Here is a 23,437-nt window from a genome sequence, read left to right as displayed (position 1 = left end):
CATGCTACATTCTTTTCTGGAATGAGGATGTTCAGCCATCATCTTTGTTCTCAGATCAATTATTGTCAATGTTTTGCATTTAAGACACAAAAGTGGACTTTTTTTCTTTAAAGATAAAATTTTACCTATGTTGGTGTACAAGTACTACTGAAAGTAAGTTTAATCCTTCTGTAACTCAGGGAATTGTAGCTCAGAAGAATGCTGTAATTCAGCATTGGTTTGTGACAAATTGTACACTTCTCATACTCCAAAAATGCAGATAGTCAGTTTTAAAGGGTGGGTTGGCCTCTGAAAGTTTATTTAAAAAGAAAAGAAAAGAAAAGAAAAGAAAAAAAAAAAAAAAAAAAAAAAAAAAAAAAAAAAAAAAAAAAAAAAGCAAGAACATATAAGAGGATTTCTGGGCCCTAAACGTGTCCACATGATATATCCTGTTTCCTTTATTTCAGAGACTGGCTAATCTTCAGAAATCACAATCAGGTAATAATAAAGTCAAGAGTAAGCAACAGGACCGAAGCAAACAATTTGGACTGTATACTTCCAACAACAGCTTAGCTAACACTCCCCAGGAGTACAGCAATGATCTGAAATCATTCCCATCCCGGAGCCCTTCTCAAGGGGATGAAGATTCTGCCCTGATTTTGACACAGGACAACCTGAAAAGCTCTGATCCTGACCTCTCAGCCAACAGTGATCAGGAGTCTGGTGTGGAGGACTTAAGCTGTAGGTCCCCAAGTGGGGGTGGCTGCTTGCCTAGTGAAGACAGTGGCAAGGACTCTGATGAGGCTGTATTTCTGGCAGGCTGAATACCTTCAAGGCAGCAAGGATCCAGATGACATAAAGTCTTACACAGTCTGGAATGACATCTTTTCACCAGATGAAGAACAGAGGTGGTCTGTGGCCTAAAGAAATAATCCAAAGAAAGGGAACTGTGCAATTGTGTAAGTAAAGATCTAAGCAGAACAAGCTATTACTAATTTTAAGACACAACACTAAAGGAAGGTAGTATCTGCTGTCGTATTTCATTAAGCCAACCTGGTGGTTGTTTTGTCAATTCTGTACATAATTATTCCTTACTTTGTACATTTCCATAATTATTTATTGGACAGAATAATATTTCTTTTCCTAAGATATGGAATTCCAAAGTACTCTCTTACACAAGGTTGACGATGTGTTACTGTTAGCCTCACTGGTGAAGTACTCAAAACTTATTTTTGTAGAGCTCATTTGCCTTCAGACATATTATGTATATTCTTCGCTTTTTTCTTCACAAGAGGTTTGAACAATTATTTTGCATATTCTCCTACTAAAATTCTTTACAGCAAAGTACAACTAACAAATGGATGCCATGGCTCAGGGGACAAATGAAGCTTTGATCCTGAAAAAAAAAAAAATCATTAATAAGCAGTTGTTGCTGCTGCATCTGAGTGCAGCATTTGTACTCAATTCTCAACCAGTTTCTGTGACCAAAACTTCAAGGAATATAACAATGCTCACACAGCCTTTGAGCTAAAACACCCCTTTGTAACAAAAGGTACATGAGGCAGTTCACTCTTGCCTCTTTATGTTTTATTATCAAGTTTTTTTATATCTTACTCTTGTTCCAAACCACCTACATAAGATATAAAGGTAAAATTTTAAAGGTGATAAAATCCCCAATTCTTCAGCCTGTTTTCTTCCTTGAAAATGTTTTGAGTGGGAGTGAGGTACACAGTGGAGAGAATAGTGAATATCAAATCACTTACAGAAATCACTTATAAAAACATCACTCTGAATTAGTAAGTGAAAGCTGTGCCCATAAAGGAAGCATTACAGAGAATATTTCTTCCAAATTTTGTTGTTCAAAATAAACTAACCATAACTAACTGGTGTTTTTTATCCTCACACAAAATTTCTCTTTTAGTATTTGCCAACCTGAACAGAGCATTGCAATACTAATTTAAGAAAAGGACTGATTCAACATTCAGCAGGAAGTTTAATCTCATTTAAGAATTCTGATATTTTTAAGAACAGGAGTAATAGTTTTCATAATCAGCAGTTCAGAAGTAAACAACTCAAAAATGTTCAAAATTTGGAATGTCTTGAAACTCACTAAAAAGGTGGCTGGCCATATTAGGCTGCAACTCTTTCAAGTTTGTTTGTTTGTTATTTTAAGCCAGCATTTTAAAATGTAATTCATATGGCTGCTTTTACCTGCTTGGAGACTGCAGAATTGAACTCTAGTAGAGCAAAGTGGTAGGAATATAATTTTACTTTGACTGCATTTCACACTACTCCTTCAAGTACAGACCTACAAAAGAACTGTATTATATAAATATACCTCAGCTTAGAATCATTAGATTTTATTATTCAGTCTGCTTTTCTGGAATGGCTTTTCATTCTGTTCTGTGAACATGTTATTAAAAGTGAATAGGTAAACTTCAGTATTATTACTATCCTCTGAAGGGAGCTGCTGTCTTTGAACAAATAATTTCTAACAGCAAGACTTATCTTAATTATCTTATCTTATATTGTAAAGGCCAGATCCTCAATTTGACAAATCACTATAGCTCAATTCAAATAAAAACAACTATAAATTATATTCTGTTGAGAATCTAGCCTTGTGATTTTTAATCTTTATGAATTTTTATTAAAATTAAAGCCCTGATTTTAACTGCACTTTTAAAAGTGTTTCGTATTTTAAACATACCCTGTAAACTTAATGGCATTAAAGAAAACTTTGAATGGGTTTTCTCAAACTAAAGAAACATGCTGCAAAGTCAGCAATGAAAACAAAACACACAAATATTCTGTTAAAAAATCGTTTGAAAATGGGTAATGTTATTGTACATCTTTAAAATGTAAAATTGTATATGATGATATGGTGTTCAACTAGACATGTCTAGAAATAAATGCAGAAGAGCAAGATATGCAAATTCAAAGCACTGTCTGTGTTGCTTATGCAACTCGTTGTAACTGGCTTGACAATTAAAATATTAACATACTAACATTTTCTTTATTAAGCCTTCACTTAGCAGCCCTCTGTGATGTGTCTTTTAGTCCTTGGAATTTTGCATTGACTACTACTGCTTTCATTACTGTATGTATTTGTGGCATTGTCAGGCTAATGAGAAACACCTTCAAATAAACACTTAGGTGTTATGAAATGTTATTTCACACCTGGGAATGAAAGGATTGCTTTCCTGATTTTTGTGATAGAGTTCTTAATTTACTCAAGAGTCACTTTGTCACTGAGATCAAAGGATTCTTATATCTTCCCTACTTCGATACTTGAATCCAGTTGTTATCAGTTGTGGAGAATCTGCAACTCCAGAGTTGTGGAGGAATCTACAACTGATAACTAAAAAAACTGAAACTCTCATCAATTGTGTTAATTATATGGGAGCACGTTATACCCCTGTATTTTTTTTAGAGAAAAAAAAAAAAAAAAGGACTTCTCTATTAACTACATTGTTGCCTTGTAGCCTTGCTGCAGATCTTTGCAAATTTGGCCTACTGCAATAAGTACACTGTAATTTGAAATAGGACACAGATGAATGTAACTAAACTGCTGAATCACTAGGTTCAGGCTGCTCTTTACTACCAGAATGTGCCTCTAAGGGACAGTGAAGGCAACGGGATCAAAGAGCTGAAGGCTTCTTTACGAAATATCATCATCTGAAGTACAGAAGGAAAACTATTTGCCAGCTGCTTTTATCAGTAACTCTATACAAGAAACAAATGTTGTAAACTGGTAATGGATTCTAAAAAGTTGAGAAATAAAATTAATTAGTTGGAGGGCACAACAACACGGTATCATTAAAAATAAAGCAGAAGCAGAAAGCAAAAGGAGGAAGGCGGGGAAGGAAAGTTCTTTGTAAAATCAGCAAGTGAGGCAGGGAACCATGTTCTTTGAAGACAGAAGCGAGCCAGGGCATGGGTTCACAGCGTGAAAGACATTTAATGTCACAAACCAACAATTAAACCACAGCAACAAAGTGGGGATAACCTTTGCAATGAAGGTAAGGATGCCATTACTACTAATCAGCTAACTTAATGCTTTTATGTGGACACTGCCCTGATCTGCACGAAAGAGTTCTCAAGTAGATCACAAATACAGCCAAGGCCAGAGGCTGCTTCTGGGTGCAGGCTGAAGGCTGAGTGCAGCTTTATGTTGGCTGGTCACCCTTACACTGTAGTGCAGGGACCGGTAAACCCCACAGCGACTGAAAAATCCTCCAAGGACAGGTAAGTAGCTAACAATTCATTTGGGAAGGGAGGAACATGTGCTGGCTGACTTTGAAGCAGGTCAACTTATAACGGTACTAAGACACACGAAAATATGCCGAAGATCTAGAGCCAAGTGTACTGCAAATCCTCAATTCAGAGAGGTGCAAGAGTGCAGTGATAAGAAGATAGAATAAACATTCAAATTTACTTATATTATTTAAATTGCCAGTAAAGGACCTGAAACCAGCAAATCAAATGTTAAAATAAAACATACTAGTCTTGTAATGTAAATCATTATGTAAAGAAGCTAATGCAACTTTATAGGTCCACCAGAAACACAACTGAATTCAGGCAAGGACTAAGTCTGTTGCTAAGGTTATTCAGATGAATTTACTCCCTTTCTGAAGACTAAAGAACACAATTCTTTATGCTGAGGTATTCCCTTATTATTGAAATATAGCCTCTCTTTATAACTTATTACTGCATAGAAATGTGATGTCTACAGCTATCTGACCAAAGCAAGGCATTTTCAAAAGCCAGAGATGCAATACAGGTTTTTAATGCCCATTTTAGTGAAGGTAGCTCCAAGAATTACTGTTGTTGAAATGGTTAAACAGGGAAAGCTCAAACCACTGCACATGTAGATAAGAAGTTTGTCCTTGAGTATTATACTGCATCCACTTAGAACACAATTCTGTATCCCCTCAAAAAGTCCTGCACTGCCTAACTGTAAGTTAGACAAATACAAGATATATTAAAATACTAAAGCCTTTAATTTTAACATTACAGTATTTACTGTTCAAAATAATTAAGGCGGTGATACTTGACTTTGTTGCCAGAGTTTTAACTGAGTTTTACCTGAAGGTCTCTCAAATCTCTGTTTTATAAAAATTTATTCTAGTATTTGAAGCGAGGAGTTAGAACTTGGACATGTATAAAACTGTAAGATTTTTAACTTCCACATTTGGTCCAGGTCCTAAGTGGCAAAGATGCTGGAATATATAAAGAGCAAACAACAGAATTATAGTACATACTGCTTAGAATTGATTTTATCACAGTCTCTTGTTTGCAGTGGTGGCTGGCATAGTGCCTCCTCCTCAAGTTCACTGATGACACAAAGCTGGGAGGAGCAGCCAATACCCCAGAGTGCTGTGCAGCCCTTCAGAAGGATCTCGATGGAGTGGAGGGATGGGCAGAGGAACTTTCTGAAATTCAACAAACACAAATGCAGGGCCCTGCACCTGGGGAAGACTAGTTTTGAGTTCCTCAGAACAAGGAAGACATGGAGCTCCTGGAATGGGTCCAGCAGAGGGCAACAAGACGAGTGGAATACCTCACTTAGGAGAATAGGCTGAGGGAGCTGTTTAGGCTGGCAAAGACTGAGAGGGGAACCCTATCAATACCTCTTAAGTATCTGAAGGAAGGTTCTCAAGAGGATGGAGCCAGGCTTTTCTTGGTGGTGCTGAACAATATCACAAGAGGCAAATGGCAGAAATGGATGCCCAGGAAGTTCCACCTGATTATGAGGAGTTTTTTACTGTGTGGGCAACTGAGCACTGGAACAGTTGCCCAGACAGGCTGTGGAGTCTCCCTCACTGGAGATATTCAAGAACCATCTGGACACAATCCTATCCCATGTACTCTAGGATTACCCTGCTTGAGCAGGGAGGTTTGACCAAATGACCCAGTGTGGACCTTTCCAACCTGACCCATTCTGTGATTTAGAAGAAAGATCAGGTATTAAAATTAGGCAAACTCCAGTCTCAATTAGCAGTTACAACACTGAATGTACACTCCCCCCCCCAGACTACTGCAACATTAGAGCCAAGCCACCTCCTTACTCTTCTATTTCTTGTTCATTGAGTTGACTTTCCCATTGGGAGAACACCTGACAGGATATTGTGCAAGGTGCCCAAGAAACATGTCATTGTACCTAGAATATTATTCCAGATTGCTTAAAAGTTCACTTGACGTATTTCAAAAACCTTTAGAATATGCATCTAACAGCTGCTGCCATTCTCTTAGACTTTATAGAAAACTGGATTTACATCTACACTCTGTATTTTGGCAAAAAGTGAGGTAAAGAATGTGTTTAACAGTGAGCTACCAGCATGCTAGAAGCAGAAAACCCTAACTCTGGTAGAGTGTTATCAGTGTTCTACCTATTCTTCTGCTGAAAGTAGACCAGGGAAGGCACAACCAGTGTAGGACTAAAAGACAAGAAAAGTAACAACAAAAAACCTGTCAAAAACCACCCCAAACAGCAGCAGGTTGGCCCCTAAAGACCAGAAACAGGATGGACATTCTTGGATGTTGACAGCATTCCTGTAGCTAATCCAGTATACACCATCACTGAATAGACTTCTGTGCTTCTTTTCTAGAGGATGGGTTTGTGACTGCAGAAGAGACTAAACATAAATGAAAAAATCCAAAGAATAGTAACAACAATATCAGAGAACAGAAAGGGAGAAAAGAGAACTTAACTTTCAAATTCCTGAACAACAAACATTGAACTTGCATTGAACAGTGACATTTTCTGGTAGATTCTACTCCACTACCATCAGAAAGACTCCATGGAGAAGTTGTCAATTAGAAAATTTGCTCACAAAAGCAATATAAGAGGAAAAGCTGAATTGTTCAGAACTTGTACTAGCAAATGCCCTGAAGGTGACCTGGCTGAAGTGTTCAGTGACAGCAGAGCACTGTAATACATGGCAGATGAGAACAGAAGACTGTCCTCCCATGCTGTTATAAAATGTATAAAGAAGATACTAGCCCAATCCAGCAAGAACACCAGACATCTGGTCATCCATGCCTTTCTCTGTTCACAAGAAACAACAAAAAACTGGCTCTGTGCAGCATTGTGTATAGTCTTGAGTGTTAACTAGGTCCTCAGAAAGAGATCAGAAACAGCAACTCAGCACAAAAATAGATGGGATTTTGCCAAGAAGGTAACAGTGATGGCTTACATCTAACTCTTCTCCAGAGCTGCAGAAATCACACTACTCATAGACACAAGTTCAGAACCACTTGGATGATAACATAATCTAAGGCTTTAGTTAGCACATTAACAGGAGTGGGATGTCAATATACAAGCAGCACATCGTTGGAGTAAGATCCTCTAAAATTACTGCTTAACCACTCCACTTAGAAAGTGCTGATTTTTTTTTTTCAAACATCTAAGTATCTTTGATTTGGACCACAGATCTATTTTTGAGGGACATCTAATCTCAGCATTTGGATCAGTTTTAAAGTAAGTCCTAGAAAATACCACTGAATAAGTTTACTCACCTGAAAAGCAACAACTTAGGACAATCACACAACTGTAACAAATGGCAGGGCTGAGACTGAAGACCCACTAGCCTGTGGAACAAACTTCTTGCACTTATGTGATTTTCCTCACTTTTCTCCATTCAGAAGAAATACCACATTTTGCTGGAAGAGTATCAAGTTTAGGACTGAAGATCAGTGATAGGGAAAAGCACATGCTTGGACTGTAGTTTGAGACTTGAACCTGCCATGTTCTGTGATCCTATCTAAGTAACACACAGGTAGAGTCTTGGCTAAGATGTTTATCTCCAGACTGCTTCCTGACAAGAAAGAAGCAGGATTTCTGATACATTACTTAATCAGCACTTTATCCTACTTAATTCTCAAAACTGTACAATTCCTTCTACTCCTCCTCCTTCCTCTTTGACTGTCTGATGAAAACCTAATGCATTAAGAAGGTTAAGAAAAAGAATGTGTCTTCTCACAATAGCAAGAGAGAAAATACATGCATGTATTTAGGGGCTGTATTTTTCTCCTACAGAACACTGCATTTCGTCCTATCCATTTTCACCAGATATGCTCCCATCCCAAGACTGTCAGCTTACCAGAGGCAAGATTCATTAATTAAAGCGCAGAATTAAGTTTCACTTCCAAATTTGATCACTTGCATTACCATATGACACTATGCAGCTCCAACTGAATTAGTTTTTTTATTTCTTAAAGTTAGGAAAAAATAACTATTTTCCAAAGAACTTCAGAACTAGTTTTTGTAAAGTGTTTCTGAGCTCCTCACATGATGAACATATTTATATTGCATAGAACAGAAACAGGAAAGTGACCTATTATTCCTTTATGAACAAAGAAAAAGAAAATGAAATTGTTAGATGAAAATTGTGTTTAATTAGTGGTAGGTACCAAGCCACTCTTGAAATCAGTGCATCAGTGCTACTAAGCAACATACCAAATCTATGCAGATATCATTTATTCTACTTTGATTCCAATATAATTTTTTCCAACACATCCTTTGCTTAATCCCCAATCTATTTATCCAAAACACAATACAAGCTGTACTTAGTTTTCTATTATTACTTAGAAGTAAAAAAAACTTGTTCTTTAATATTTTGGCTTCAAGAAAAGACGGCTTGTGAATCCACTGTCAATCTCCATTAAGAACTTCTTTAGTTTCCAAAGTCCTATCAACACTTAAAGTCTTCCACAGATTAAGCCAAATCTATGGTTAAAGTTCAAAATACAAAAGATATGAATTATGTTTTTATAAAAATGTAAAAAGCTAGTCAAAATTACATGTTTAGATATTTAATCTCTGAATAATGGAGTATAGCAGCAGGGAACTTAAATATTATAACTATCAACAATAAATACAAGAAATTAATGCAAAGATTGCAATAGAAGGATTTTTGAGTACAATGAGAATAGAAAGAGACATTCTAATTTGTACAAAAACCATCCCAACTCTGTATACAATCTCTTCTATAAATACAACCAGATAAGATGAAATGCTTATTTGCAAATAATAGTTATTAAAAAGTGTGCTTTATTGGGTTTTTCATTCGTTCTCTTGGCAGGTGTTGTTTGCAGGAAGTCTGTAAAGACAAATTTCCATAATTAGATATTTTAATTTCTCCAGAAGTTATATTTTAAATACAAGTAACAACAGATGCAGAACACATTCGATTTCCACAGAAAGTGTTATTAGAACGCTGAACACTGTAACAAATTCATTTGCAGTTACCAGGTGTGTAACAATAAGGTAAATTGTTTAATAAGTAAAGTTTACCTATAGCGGAGCATGAAATTGGCTGTGCATTGCTATTGCCTGTTGAAGTTTTTCCTCTTTGGCTCGTCTGCAGTGGCAGAGCTATGAAACAAGACACACAAGACTGAATTCTAAAAGCAGTTTTTCATAACACATGCTGCAGTTTCTCCTTAATGATTTAGCTTTTTTACAGGCTCTCTTTAAAGAAAGAAAACCCGCCTGATTTACGTCCTTTCCAAGCTTCCAAGCTGAACAATGGTCTATATTGATAACATTATTCTATCCAAAATTGCTTACAAGAGGATTGTTTCCAGTGTTACAAAATGTATTTATTTGGCATCTTTAAAGAAAGGTACATTACTTGTAAGTTACTTTTGTCACAGCATGAGCAAGAATGGTGGTTTTTGAACCTCAAGTTACTTATTTGATGATAGCCATCAACAGAATTTGTTTAGAATTTAGAAAAAACATTAAGGTTGTTTAATGCAACATGTCAGTTTATGTCGACCTTCCAAATTTGAAATTTACAATGTGGCTATCTTCCCCTATTATCTATACAAGATATAGAAGAAATTGGCACAAAAATATCTGCTACAACACATGAATAGGGTCTAACGCATGAGACCTTTGCACTCCCATCTTAAAAGTATGTGCCTTTGGAATGCAGATTATAGTCTAAATAGACTGAAGCCATTTAAGGATATTTTTTTCTTCTGTCAAAGCTCACTAAATCACTGGTTTTGTATCACAGGACTGCTCAAACCCTTAACAAAAAAAGTCCTAAATTTATTCACTATGTGTTGTACATGTCTTTGATTAGAACTATTTGTATATTACATACCGTTCTCTTTTCCATGAAACTACTAAGAAAGTCATCTATCTCTGTCTTGCCTTCCAAGAAGTCTTCTGCAATAGTGTCAGACTCCTCTTCAGCTTCGTGAGCAGCTACTTTAAGTCTGGCCTGCAGAGCACTTGGACTGCAACTCTTAAGAAAATATAAAGTCCAATGTAATATTAATCTGTCCATTAAAACATACATTTCCAAGAAGATAAATGACTATATAAATATGGAATATGGGGATAGAGCACTTTTATTACATAAAAGCGTAAGTAACCAGATGAAGTTCCATCTCCAAGTTATAACACAGTAATCCTTTCTTGTTAAACTAGAAAGGATTCAAGGTGAGGAAAGTGTTGCTAGTTTAGGTCTTGATACACGATCATTCACACAAATGAATAAAATTTTTCAACTTTTACCCTACATTGTAGAAAGCATCCAGCTTGGAAATCTGACAAGTTCTCAAGTGCATGATTTCTGAGTAGAATTAGCATTTCAAGTGTTTTCAATAAGTAGGGTCTACTTTTGAAAATCAGTTAACCTGAGAAGTATAAAAAGGTAAAAAAGCACATACTGTTCAGCTTTTAAATACCCTTGAAATGGTTGTGGAGAAGAAGACAGGAAAGCAGAAGGCACTTACTCAAGAAGTAGATGGGCTGCTAATCTACATCAGTATACTCATTTTTCTGTTGTTATAAACCTCAAACCTTACTTCTGTTTACTGCATACAATTTCATTACTTTTTCTCAAATATGTCTAGGCAGTTAATCAGGACATGATTCACATCCAGTAGGAGTCTGTACAGAGCCAGAACTGCAAAATTAAGGTATTTATAGATTTTAGATGCTTGGCCTAACCTTCATCTACCCTGCAAAATATCTTTTACTTATGTACTTTAAAACCTTAATGTAATCAAAAATTTCCTGTTAAATTAATCTTGTACAAAATATGGAGAGTTTGCTCTAATAAAAGATGACTAAAATTCACTCACAGTACAAGTAAAATTACTTGTCTGGAAATTTGAAGGAAAGAGAGCAGGAGATACCACATAGCACACAGCAAACATCAATACATGAAGATATAGCATATACAGGGAAAAAAGCAGAAAAAATCAGCTGCTACTCCTCAACTCGCAGCCTCCTATCCATCATTAAATTGAATCAGCAAATCTAACTTAGAAAAAAGAAAAGGGACTACAGCAGCAGGATATTGTGTCCTGTTCTTAAGTGGTTTCTTGCAAAAACAGAAGGTTTATCAATGTCAACTACGTCTGCCCCACTTTAAAGTCAAAGGAGGCAGGAGTTAGAGTATTCTGATTTTCAAGTGAGGAAACTTTTAACACATTTTAGACCACTTATGAAATAATTTGGTTTGCTGTCATGCAAATTGTTTTTTCCTTTTCGTTATTTTGTATTTTGTTATTTTGGGGGCATTCTGAAATTCACGTACTATGCATGCTAATTTGATAGACTGGTTGCATTCTCAGGTGACAAGTCTTGCAAATGATGAAGATTTTACTGCAGAAAGTGGTTCATTAGAAGTTACATCTTCTGAGTACCCTGGTAAACATACCAAGAAATTATTCTCTTTCTCCAATACTTTCTGAACCTATTTGCACTGTAGAATGTGCAAGATTTGACAGCACATACAACATATTGCCTGAAGTAAGCATGCCCAGTGAATTGCAGAATTCAAGTTCCTGAAGCTATTGAGCACTTTCATCTGGTACAGTTTTACAAGCTCATTATGTTAAATGAGTACCATTAATTGAACAAGCCTTCTTTAAAAATTATTCTGTTCTTAAAACTGGTTTGGACCAGGACTGTACTAAACAGCTCTAGATGTGCACCACTCTTTTCTTCCAACTTTGCTTCTACTGTAGCAGTAAAAAACAAAATCCCAACCAAAAAACCCACTGTTTTGCTTTCAACTTTTTGGTACATCATCCCATTTTTTTCATACTCGATGAAATACTTAATCTTCTTTATATTAAATGAGAGTTTAACTAAAAAATGTTCTTAATGGTTAAAGATACAAATCAAAACTTCAGATTTACTGAAGTGTTGTTAAAGGATGACATATAGAAATTATACCTCACTAAGTTCATGCTGTCTTTGCATCTTTTTTTCAAAGGCTGCTTTCATTTGCGTGAGTTGCTCATACTGGAAGGGAAGAAGAAAAGGAACATTATCACCTTGAAAAAACCCCAGATATTACCACTAATATTTCTGAAAATGATTTTATTATTCACTTACTTTATCCAACACCGTCTGTCTTTTTGCCTCAAGACTAGGCTCCAGCAACAAGTTTTTTTCTGGAAAATAAACCCACCATTACTACTTTTTTTTTTAAGGGATTTAGTTCACAGAACACAGGCACACACATTAACATTTTGAGAGCTTACTTGCCAGCTCTTCAATGCTTTTCACTAACTCATCTCTATCAGAAATGACTTGCTTCAGTTGTGGAAGAGTCACAAACTGTTCCAGTAACACTTCCTCTTGCTCATTCATACTGGTCAGCTGTGATATACTGCATTAAAACAGAAAGAAAGTACAATTAAATCTAACAGGAAACGCCACTCGTAAAGTAATTCATTTCTACTGAAGTCTAAGGCATTTTTTAGGACTTTACAAATGCATGATACTTGACCGCAACTAATTTTTCCCCCTTCTCCTGGATTGTGGAATCTATTATATGCAGCAGTGATTTTAAAAAGCAACATGTTAAAAAGTACCTCCAATTTCAAGCCTTACTTTCCATAATGCTACTATGGTGGGTTGACTGCGTCTAGCTGTCAGATGCCCACTTAGCTGCACTCTCAGTCCCCCTCAACAGGCTGTGGAGGAGAATTTCAGGGGTTGTGATAAAAACAATGAGATCACTTACCAATTACAATCACACAAAAAATACATTTGAAAAAATTTAACTGAATTTATTATCAATTACAGTAAGAGTTGGATAGTGAGAAAGAAAGGCAAAAACTACAACATTTCGCTCCATTTTTCCTCAAGCTCAACTTCATTCCTTCATTTCCAACACTACCTCCCCCTGCCTCCTCCTCCTTGGGGCAAGGGGGAATTTCGAGTGTAACAGCCAGTCTTTAACAGTTCATCTGTGCTTCTCCTTCCTTCTCACACTTCACCCCCTCTCCACAGACTGCAATCAGTTCCTGGCACGAGACACTATTCCAGTCTGGTTAATACATGGCTGCAGTTTCCTTCAGGGCATATCAGCCTGCTCCAATATAGGGTCCTTCCCAGACTGCAGTGCGATAATTGCTCCAGCATAGTCCTCTCACAGCTAATAGGGTACATTTTTAAAATACTGTTCTAGTGTGGTCTTTTCCAAAACTTCTGTAGGCTGCAGAAAAGTAACTGCTCTGGCACTTGGTGCACCTCCTTCTCCGACCCTGGTGTTTGCAGGATTATTGCACTTTTCTATTCCTCCCCTCAAACCTCACTGTCTCTGCACTTTCTAAAATGCCTGCTTCACTTATGGACGCAGCAGTCCTGCAGTAGGTTTGCTGCCAAACCAGCTGTGCCTGGCACAGGGGCAGCTCCTGACCCTTTCTCACAAAGGCCACTCAAAACGACCCCAGCTACCAAAACTGTCCCACCTGTACAGAACAGGATTATTCAGAACAGCTGCAATACCATTGTCATTCAACTCAACTACTAACAAAAGAATCATGGAATTTTAATCCAGTCTTCTTGAAGGGACCAGGCTTGATTAGAATGTTTTGTTTAAACACATTACACTTCCCGGCAAAAATCTTAACTTGCTGTTATGTAGTAAGGATGCTGCTAGAACTTAACAAGTAAGTCAGCTAAACTAAACAGGCTCTTTGGAAGGTGTCAAAGGAAAAGAGAAAAACAAACAAACAAACCAGTTGAAAGGACAGAGTTTTGAATTGCTTAACTACAACACAACCGGAAAGATGTGAGATCTGAAGAAGTCTATAGCGAATTTTTAACCGATTCTATCCCACATAACTGATCTAGGAAGCTGTCTCGTTAGATCTGAGCAAGCTGCTGGGAGTAGTAACTAAGAGTTTGTTTGAATAATGAGCAAGGTATATTTGTGTACAAAGTACTTAGATGTAGCAGTGATTTGCACTGGGACAGTTGGCACATTTACCACCTGGATTTGTCTAACCCTCCCCTGAACGTGCTGAACTGCTCACAAAACAGTTCACCATTTACCTTTGGAGTTCAAGAGAATATAACTTTTGAAGCAGTGTCAAGCAGTCCCATTTCCTCCTTCAAAAGTTGTACGTATTGAATTACTACAAATTAAGTCCTTGGCAAGGCCTCAGAAAACAGCAAAACACTGATAGTTAGAAAAAGTAAAAATAAATACTCTTTTTTCTGGTGTTGAATCAAGTACTGTTCCTGCCAACATAACCCTGAAGAAGCAGCACATCTGAATACAAAGCAGGGTTATTTTCTGACACCAATACTTTAGTACATGCTAGTTCTCCTAATTATAATTACTCCAAAACCCTTTCAGTGATGTGTACAGACTTCTGACAAAAATCTGATACAGGCTAGCAGTAAATGCCTTTTAATAACTATGGAAAGTTCAGCTGCCTTCTGAAAATTTACCTTAGTTCTGAGAGTTCTGGAAAGGTATCAGGAACATCAGGCATCTTGTATGTAAATCCGTTCTGGCCAACCTGAAACAAAGTTTAGAAATGCTTAGTAGGTTTTTGAAGTGCAATTTCTTGATATCCAACCTGATTAATCAAAAACTGAAAATGAATATTTTCCAGCAACATGAAAAGCAGGAAAAGCAGTAAGAAGCAGTAGCACTAGTCTCTGAATAGAAAACAACTCAACCAGTGCAACAAAATGATTGAAGATGTTTGGGGTAGCATGTCATAAAAGATGATTTAGTTTTGAAGGAAAATAATTCTGTTTTGCCATGTCCTTCATTTGAAAACAGTTGGATGACCGAGAAAATACACAGGAACAGCAAAACTCAGGGAAGTGAGAACAGAAAAGGAGATTGACGTTTTGATCTCTTTCATGTGGTTTTTAAAGCTATAATCCCTCAGAAAAGAAATGCTTCAGACAAGGAAAAAATAACTGTCTCCACAGAATATAGAAAACTTAAAATTCTATTAAGTCAGAAAAGTGCCCTCCAAGCTAGGAAAACTTTTATTTTCATAAACATGATTTGATTAAAGACTAAACATTTAGATAAGAAGTTTTATTAAAACTAAAATTTCTTCCAGAGTTCATCAGCTATAGGGAGTTTGACTATAAACATACAAGATAAAACTCTACATATAAAGACTTGAGACTGCACATTGCCCTCACCTAATAGGTTCTGAGCAGGAAAGAAAAAAACCCAAACATTTTCTGTGGTTGGCTATAGCTGCACTATGGGGGAGTGCAGCTTCAAAATAAAACCCCCTATAATCAAAGATCTTTAGCATAACACTAGTTTCATTGAAACTAAGACAGACTTGTTGCTCTGACTTTAAGTTGTAAAAAATTCTTCATCGAAATCAGAATGACTGTTTTGTTTTCCTAGCACCAGCAAAACAATGAAGTGCACTCACTCCAGGGCTTCCTTGAGATTTACAGCAATGCCTTGTGTGCCCTTTAGGGAACTTATAGCCAGTGTCTGACAGCTTAAGGAGCAGAACTCAGCACACAGACCTGAAGCACGGCTTCTGCTGTGGGAACAGGCAGTGGCAGATCAGCAATCAAGCCATAGGAGGGAGCAGCAGGCTTGTCTGTAGTGTAGCTTGAAGAAACTGACTCAGAAATGGGCATGGCTGCCATTGTTCTGTTTGTTTCTTGAGGTGGATATGGAGGGAGAAATGGAAACCCCTGAGGAGCAAAAGGAGGCATTCCAGCTGGTTTGTTGAAAAGGCTAAAAACAAACAAAACCACAACCATGAGCAACCAACTGCTTACAGCACATTTCTTATCATTTGAATTATAATTACCAGACCACATATAAGATGTAAGAATGAATTTTCAAGTGGCCATGAACTTTGTATTTTCTGTTCTCAGTTACTTCCAATAGTGAGTCTGTCTAACACTGCAATATAGAACTCTATGAATCTGCATTTTTGTAGAACAGCCAAATACACACTTACATTCTTAATTATGAGAAAACTACTTCTCAAAAATTTCTGACAGCATAATTTTAAATTGTTTCCATCCTTACGTTGTGAGAAAAGCATCTGTGGCATACGTTGCTTCTTATTTATGGTATAGCATGTAATAGCTTGGGCATCACACACGTAATTACTTCTAAATAATGTTAATTTTTTTTTAAAATTCACAACTGCAGCACATCTAAACTTAGTATCACTGTCAGCCATGAGAACCACAGTTGTACTGATACTATTTGAATTTAATAGAATTCTTTAAATCACACAATTTCTGCTGCACGTGGTGCAACAGAAGCTGCCCTAAGCCTGGGAGATTATGAACAGAATATGAAAAAACACAACTGCTCAGATCATGAGCAACAGCAAGTTCCAGATTTCATCTGATAATGTAAAAAAGTCTTTTTCAAGAAAACAGATAAAAAGTTACATCAGGCATGTTGATACAGTAACTCCAATGAAATCTAGTGTCTCTTCTCATAACACTCAGGTCATCAAGCGTACACATGAACTTGTGCAAGGACAGGGAATCTAATTCTTCCAATATATCCATTACATTATTCCTGTCCCTGCCCTCCTTATAATTGGTTTAGTCTCTTTTTAAAAAATTAATAGACACAGGTCCATTTGTTATGTTTAGATAACTTACTATGGAAATGATGTTGAGCTAGGAGCGAGAACCGGAGGATTCTTCCAAAACTCATCCAGTAAACTCTGAATAATTTTTCCAAGATCTGAATGCATCGTAAACTGGGAAAACACAACACAAAATCCAATCAAGAAGAAAAATTCTGGAATTGAAGAATTTCAAAACTGTTGAAGTGTTCCAGTGCTGAACTTGACTGTTTATTATACCCACGTGACAGTGCTGAAAGCCTTTTTGGACATACCAGCTAATCCAAACTGTGTATATACAAGCACCAAATAAAGTGATAAAGCCACACAGAATTGAACAGAAACTAGAAGTCTTTTGTATATTCCATTATCAGTACAGAGTCAATGAAGTACCACACTTCTGTTGAACAACCAAAAAACCCCACTTTAGTTACCAAGTTACATTTGTACAAACAACAGAAGACAAAAAAAATAAAATCTGAGGACAAAGGAATTAACTGCATTCTGAAAAGAGTCAGAACCTCCATCCACTCCAAAAAAATAACACATTCTTGTTGACAAAAGGAACAGCATAATAAAACCCTGAATATTAAAGCTAAAACCTTGACGCCATTCTAATAGGATTAGGCTGGAAAGAACTATGTTACAAAACCATCTTAAAGCATCCCTCTCCTTTATTTGGAATGCACTGGAATGTAGTTGGAAGAACTGTACAATTAATAACCTAAAAAAAGTTATAGTAATTTTCTAAGCCTTCAGAACTTAAAACTGTCTTAGACATATGGAATACTCAAGTCAGTAATGATTAAAAGTATAACTAGAAGGATGTGGAATATTTCTGAATTACTGCCTTCAGGTCCCAAAATACAGTTTGAAAGAGATTAGAATCTATACTAATCTTTTTTACTAGGAGTATTAACAATAATCTAGTATGACATGTGTTAAAACTGCTATTAACAGAACACCTCTATGAAGCTACAAATTATACATACATTACTTATTAATGGACCGGTCACATATACTCCCTGCTTGTCCATTAAATGATGTCTCACAGGAGGGAAAACACTGATGACTGGTTTTTCCTGAGGAAATTGAGGTGGAAGCAAACTGCAAAAACAAGAATAATTATTACTACTAATTCTTACTACTATTCCATGACAAAGTTTGCGTAAGAAGACTTCTTATGCAAAGAAAAAGTACTATTATTTACATAAACTTACTTTTCCATGAGAACTGTTATGGAGAAGTTCACAACGAATGAAGCACACAAAATGATTATTCAGTTACAAAATTAGTCCAACAGATCGGAATACCAGATTTCCACAAAACTGAAGAGAGCATTTACTGAGCAAAATTTAAGTATAACAAAGGAGCAATTATCACAGAATATTCTGTGTTGGAAGGGACCTACAAGGAACACTGAGTCCAGCTCTTAAGTACATGGCCCATACAGGCACCAAACCCATGGCCTTGGTGTTATTAGCACATGCTCTGACCAACTGATGGACAACAAAGAAGTTGCAGCATAACAACAACATTTTTGAATACAAATGTTATTACTGTAAATACAATGTCATGCAACCTGTAAGAATATCAGGCCAACTCTGCAGGCCAAAGTAAAACTTGTGAACAGAACACTAACAATATTTGTCAGAGCAAAAGCATTCCCCCGAAGTAAATTCACAGGAAATATTACAATAAATCGCTTAAGTTAGGATCCGGAAGCTTCACCAGGGTAAGAGTTTGGCGTTACAGCAGACTAGTAAATTACCAATCAAATTTTTTTTCAGTGGTAGGGAATCAAAGTTACCAGAATACCCCAAGCATTTTCCCCTAGTTACCTTTAACTAAAATCTCACAGCTATCTTAGGAACTGAGAACAGCAAAATATGATTTTGCTCTCAGCTGAACATCTGTATTTCGTGCAGAGCCAGTTTCACTCCAATTACTATAACCACTAATACAAATCCAGGTTATGGCTCCTGAAATTAATTATGAGATGGAATTCTATTATTCTTATACACTACTACCACTTTTTTTTTTAAACAATTTCAATTCTCAAGATGTGCATAGACAGCTCACTCTACTTACATGTTAATATTAATTGTCAAGTTGTTTACAGTGAATGGCAGTCGGTACTCCACATCCTTCTGTATTTCTGCAATGCTGTCAAAGAAGAAATTGTTAGCATCCATTTCATGGTCAATATAGCAGCTAAAAATCTGAAAGAAACAAGTATGATCTCAGACATTTGTACTCAGTTTAGTTTTGAAAAGCCCTGTAAGAACAAAATTGAAAATGCTGGAATAAGTTAATAGTCCTCAGCATTCTATATTGAATATTATTAAGATTAAAGTGAAAAAAGAGTGGATTTAACATTTAAACCTCGTACATCCTCACAAGCAAAGGAACTACAGTAGGAGAAATCACACTGCTCACTCTTCTGACAATCTGAACTTATCTTTCTCCCCTGACTTAATTTAAAACAACACAACACTGTTTTATTAATATACTGAATTTTATCTGATTAAACATTTTACTTTGCCAAGGCATTATATCAGATTCACAGCTAAATACTGCTCTGCAACACTGCCTTCAGGTCAATATGTAGAACATTTATTAGACTAGGCATTCTTCCTCAATAGATTAGCCTAATATTTAACAGCAGTTTTTACTATGTGCATCAAGCTTAATGCACTTGCCCAAGTACTTTCAAGAACTATATGGAGGAGAGCTACTTTCAACAATATAAAGCTCCAGGGACATTCAAGATCCAGGCACTCCTGAAAGCACCGATGCTCCTTACAAAATCTGGTAAGGCCGAATGCAAATTTGTTTGTCCTGCAACAGGTAAAATCCAGAGGGGAAAAAATCTCAAAATGAGCTACATTAACAGGAAGTTGATTTCAATACTCAAAGCATTCTACAGTTTCTATGCACAGCAAGACTGTTTTGAAAGAGAGCATCCCAGAGAATGTGGAGGAGGTGGAGACGAAGACTTAGCTCAGAAGCAGAATTTCTAGACAGTAAGAACACATCTAAGATGAGAGTAAGAGACAGAAGGGCAGAAAATTAGCTTCATCTTATAATGAACCAACACAAACTGTAAAAGCAGACTGACTGCTCTTCCATGCATTTTTTCTGCTTGTACCTGGTTAGTAATACTCTTCTCTGTCACCTAAGCCTCCCTTACACGGGAGACAACACACCTCCAATGGCAAATAATGGCAGATGGGTGTTCCCAGAAAACATCTTTTGATCCAACTTCGGAAATGCTCCTCCATGCACTGTCAGGTACACTCCATACAAGTCCTTTTTCAAGAAACCCAAAACACATTACCTGCAAATGTGTGTTAAGAGTTGTACTGGGAATGTTTTGTGTCCTTCCAAAGCACTACTGAGGCATGGAATGAGGACTAAGTCTTTAAGACTTTGGGGAACAAACGGCAGTAAGACACTAACTCAGCTATGAACCTTGCTTTCTGCAGCCTCATCTTATTCCTCTCACAGACAACTCAGTATTTGCTTTTTCCCTGTGAAATCACATGCTGCCTGAAGAAAATACCAAATATCTTCAGTACATGAGAATTCAAATCAAGGGTTCTACTGTGTTACAGCACACACCACTATCTGCACCCTCTCATTCTTAACTGAAGGATTCTCCCTGGAATCTCTCACGCACATTCCTGTAACCATCTGTCACACTTCTCATTAGCCTGCTGCAAAATCCTTTTGAGAAAGGTATATAATTATGCTCCACTCATGTGCACAGCCTGTGGAAACTGGGGAGGAAATGAAGACAGGGAGTCAGGAACAAGAAAGCCAGAATCTCACTATATTGTTCAAATGGTTATAACCCTACTTAGGAAAAACCTTGAACTAATAACCTTAGTTGCCCCTTCCCCAAGTGGGAACGAGTACACTGGAAAAATGATACATTCTTAACTTTGTCTAGAACAACAGCAAATGAAAGAAATCTCTTTTTTAAATGCAAAGGTTTTATTTCAAGCTTCTAACCTGTGAGGGACTGTGTAAAGGAAAGCCAGCTGCTTTTCTGAAATTAAGGTCACACATACCTGAGCTTTTATGACCTAAGACAACACAAACCAAACTTGAACTAACTTAGTTAACTACACCATACCAAGAATTTTGAACATTTTGGTGAAGAGCAACAACAATACTCGTAAGTGAATGACATTTGGGCAGCTACCCCTCACCTCAGTTCTTGGATACAGCATCCATTCCCTCTCTGCCTGTGCTTGGGTTGGTGCCTGCATAAACAATAACAAACCACTTCAGCAAGCTAACTGACAAAAACTGATCCCCTTTTTGGGGACTTAATTCAGGATGAGGCCACCTCACTGCCAGATTAAAAAAAGAGCGGGTATAAACAAAAGGCCGAGTAAGGCCAGCCGAACAAAACCTTTGAAGTTAACTAAGCTCTTATATGCCCACGGGAATAGTTCCTTAGAAAAGTGAACTGCCTCAAAAATATCTGTGAAATTTGCTCTGAACAGACTTAAGTTTATGCAAGCAACAATGAGAATACCATCATATTTATGTTTCCTGACCTTGTGTAATCCAAAATATTAGAATCCGCAGTTATTAAACTTGGAAATACATATAATATATCTTCCACTCCTCGTGTCAGTCTGATGTGACAGGAAACATTCTCCGTCCTTTTTCTGAATTATTTTGGAGGCAGCTACCATTCCAGTTCTACAGAAATCCTAGGAAGCTGCATATCAGTAGAATGCTTACTTTACTGTAACTATAACTTCAAATGCATGAAATTGTGGATCTCCTTTTAAGACGTGAAAAGTTCTAAAAGACGAGGCAAAACAGGGCAGCATACTGCCAAGAGGGAGTACCCCAGGATAAAGTAAAACATTTTTGCTTTAAAAATTGTGGATGATGTGAATTATTAAAAAAATATGAATATCGCCCTAATGCCGATATCCAACTATGATGGACAAAAGACTCTCTAACAGTTTAAAGTTAGAAAGTGTATGTTTAATTACAACGCCGGGCAGCGCGTGGGATAGCTCCCAAACACACGTGCACCTACAGAAGATCACAGCGTCTTTTTATGTACAGAAGTATTGAACACCCAAAACACAAATGTATATTCATGGCTTGAGTACATTCCATTCCCCACTTTGTATGGTAATTAGCCAAAAGCTATTAAGCATGCGTGGTTTGTTCTTTGAAATGGGTCGGTGGTCTTTTTTATCGGGCAGGGTCTCAAAATGATGAAGTGAGTCTTCTTCGCTTTGACTTTTTAACCTTTTAGTGTTGTGTGACAACTGAATCCCGTTTTCCCAGGAGTATTTGATTTATGAATTCATTGTCCTTCTTGAAGCCTATTGATTAGTCAGAATACATAAACATAAGTTGACAGGCCTCATGATTTATCAGTTCCTTAAATCTGGCTTCTGCTTATCAAAAGGGAAGTCTATCTGTCTTACTTCAGCAATATCTGGTTTAACTAAAATCTTTAATTCTTCAAAATTAATGTTTCAGATGAACAGGAATAAACACGACAGGCGTCTACTGACCATCTAAACAAAACTAGTTTTTGAGAAGCGGCCAGTTTTTAGCAAGTAGCACCAAACACTAGGAAAACTAGTCTGTAAAACCAGTAGGGCTGCTAAGCCACTGTGCCGCTGCTGGCAGGCCATCGTGACACACAACTCCTTGGTGCTCTATGTTTTAGTCTCAACTTTAATGAACAACGCTATTACAAGCAGCTTCCACAGAAGTTCTACCTCAAGACCTAGCCGCACCTCTCTGAAGATAATACAACCCATTAGCTGGCTTTCCTGCTACGATAGGCAGGTCAGCGACAGGGCGACCTGCGCCCCATCACCCGGCCAGGCCACACCAAAGGCAGCGGGGACGCATCCCGACAGCCGATTTGAGTTTCCAAATTCTTCCTCCCAGCCCGCAGGAGCCCCGAATCCCACCGTCCTGCGGCGGGAACCCCGCGGCACCGCACTCCCGCCCGGCGGGACCCTTCGGCCCCGGGACAGCGCGGGGCTGGGCCGGCCCGGGCTACAGCGCCATCGGCTCGGGGGCCCTGTTTACCCACACGGCCGCGAGGACCCGGCCAGGCCGCACGGGGAAGGGACGGGGCGCGGCCGGGCCCCCGTGCGTGCGCATAGGGACACACGACACGCCACGGCCACGGCGCGGCCCGACCGCGGCCCCAGGACGGGCGACACAGTGCGGCCCTCCCGCCCCCGCGCCCGCCGCGGCCACTCACGAGGCGTGCGCGGCGCGCAGGGACTCGACCTGGCGCTGCCGCTGCTGCTGGAGGCCGGTGCGCGCGGGCGGCGCGGCGGAGCCGGGGGCGGCGCCGCCCTTGGCGAGCGGGAACAGCCAGTTCATCGCGCGCGCGGCGGCACCGGAGGGGCGCGAGGGCACCCGCGGCACCGCGCGCACCTAACCGAGCGCCCGCGCGCGCCTGCGCGCGACGGCGGCACCGCCGCCGCCCCTGCCCCGCCCCGGAGCCGCCGCCGGCGGGGCCGCGTCAGCGTCGCGCGCCCGCCGCCCGAGCGGCGGAGGGGCGGGGCGGAAGGGGGGGCGGCGGCGCGGCCGG

At 38.4% G+C, this 23,437-nt stretch overlaps 2 protein-coding genes across 4 annotated transcripts in view; one reads left to right on the top strand and one right to left on the bottom strand.

Moving 5' to 3' along the window:
• MTMR7 (myotubularin related protein 7) overlaps positions 1–3,679 on the top strand; it is a 42,991-nt gene extending 39,312 nt beyond the window's left edge. For all 3 annotated transcript variants that reach the window (XM_066185825.1, XM_066185824.1, XM_066185826.1), the window contains one exon: positions 447–3,679. In XM_066185825.1, the coding sequence (XP_066041922.1) occupies positions 447–803 (357 nt within the window). In that variant the 3' untranslated portion in view covers positions 804–3,679. The remainder of the gene's footprint in view (positions 1–446) is intronic.
• A 4,488-nt stretch (positions 3,680–8,167) lies between these two features.
• Positions 8,168–23,313, bottom strand: VPS37A (VPS37A subunit of ESCRT-I). The gene is made up of 12 exons (XM_066185823.1): positions 23,102–23,313; positions 18,928–19,002; positions 17,829–17,943; positions 16,871–16,971; positions 15,761–15,977; positions 14,699–14,769; positions 12,496–12,623; positions 12,347–12,405; positions 12,185–12,253; positions 10,095–10,238; positions 9,275–9,355; positions 8,168–9,080 (listed from the first exon to the last, which is right to left on the bottom strand). Exons 1-11 carry the CDS (start codon positions 23,224–23,226, stop codon positions 9,275–9,277), a joined length of 1,185 nt encoding a protein of 394 aa, XP_066041920.1. The 5' UTR covers positions 23,227–23,313; the 3' UTR covers positions 8,168–9,080.
• Between the last annotated feature and the right edge of the window lie 124 nt (positions 23,314–23,437).

This window comes from Chamaea fasciata, unplaced genomic scaffold (genome assembly GCF_029207755.1).
Source record: "Chamaea fasciata isolate MVZ Bird 193981 ecotype frontalis unplaced genomic scaffold, bChaFas1.0.hap1 SCAF_6, whole genome shotgun sequence".
Taxonomy (NCBI): Eukaryota; Metazoa; Chordata; class Aves; order Passeriformes; family Sylviidae; genus Chamaea; species Chamaea fasciata.
Note: the sequence above shows the minus strand (reverse complement) of the source record. Positions and strands in the feature narration are given on the sequence as shown.

What these genes read in the sequence shown, in the direction of transcription:
- VPS37A (XM_066185823.1), bottom strand. Translation starts at nt 23,226, where the DNA reads ATGAACTGGCTGTTCCCGCTCGCCAAGGGCGGCGCCGCCCCCGGCTCC. An exon ending in CCAGAACTCTCAGAACTAAG is followed by an intron (nt 12,624 to 14,698) that starts GTAAATTTTCAG and finishes GTTTTAATGCAG; the next exon opens with TATATCACAGCTGACCAGTA. An exon ending in AAGCATTGAAGAGCTGGCAA is followed by an intron (nt 12,406 to 12,495) that starts GTAAGCTCTCAA and finishes TTTATTTTCCAG; the next exon opens with AAAAAAACTTGTTGCTGGAG.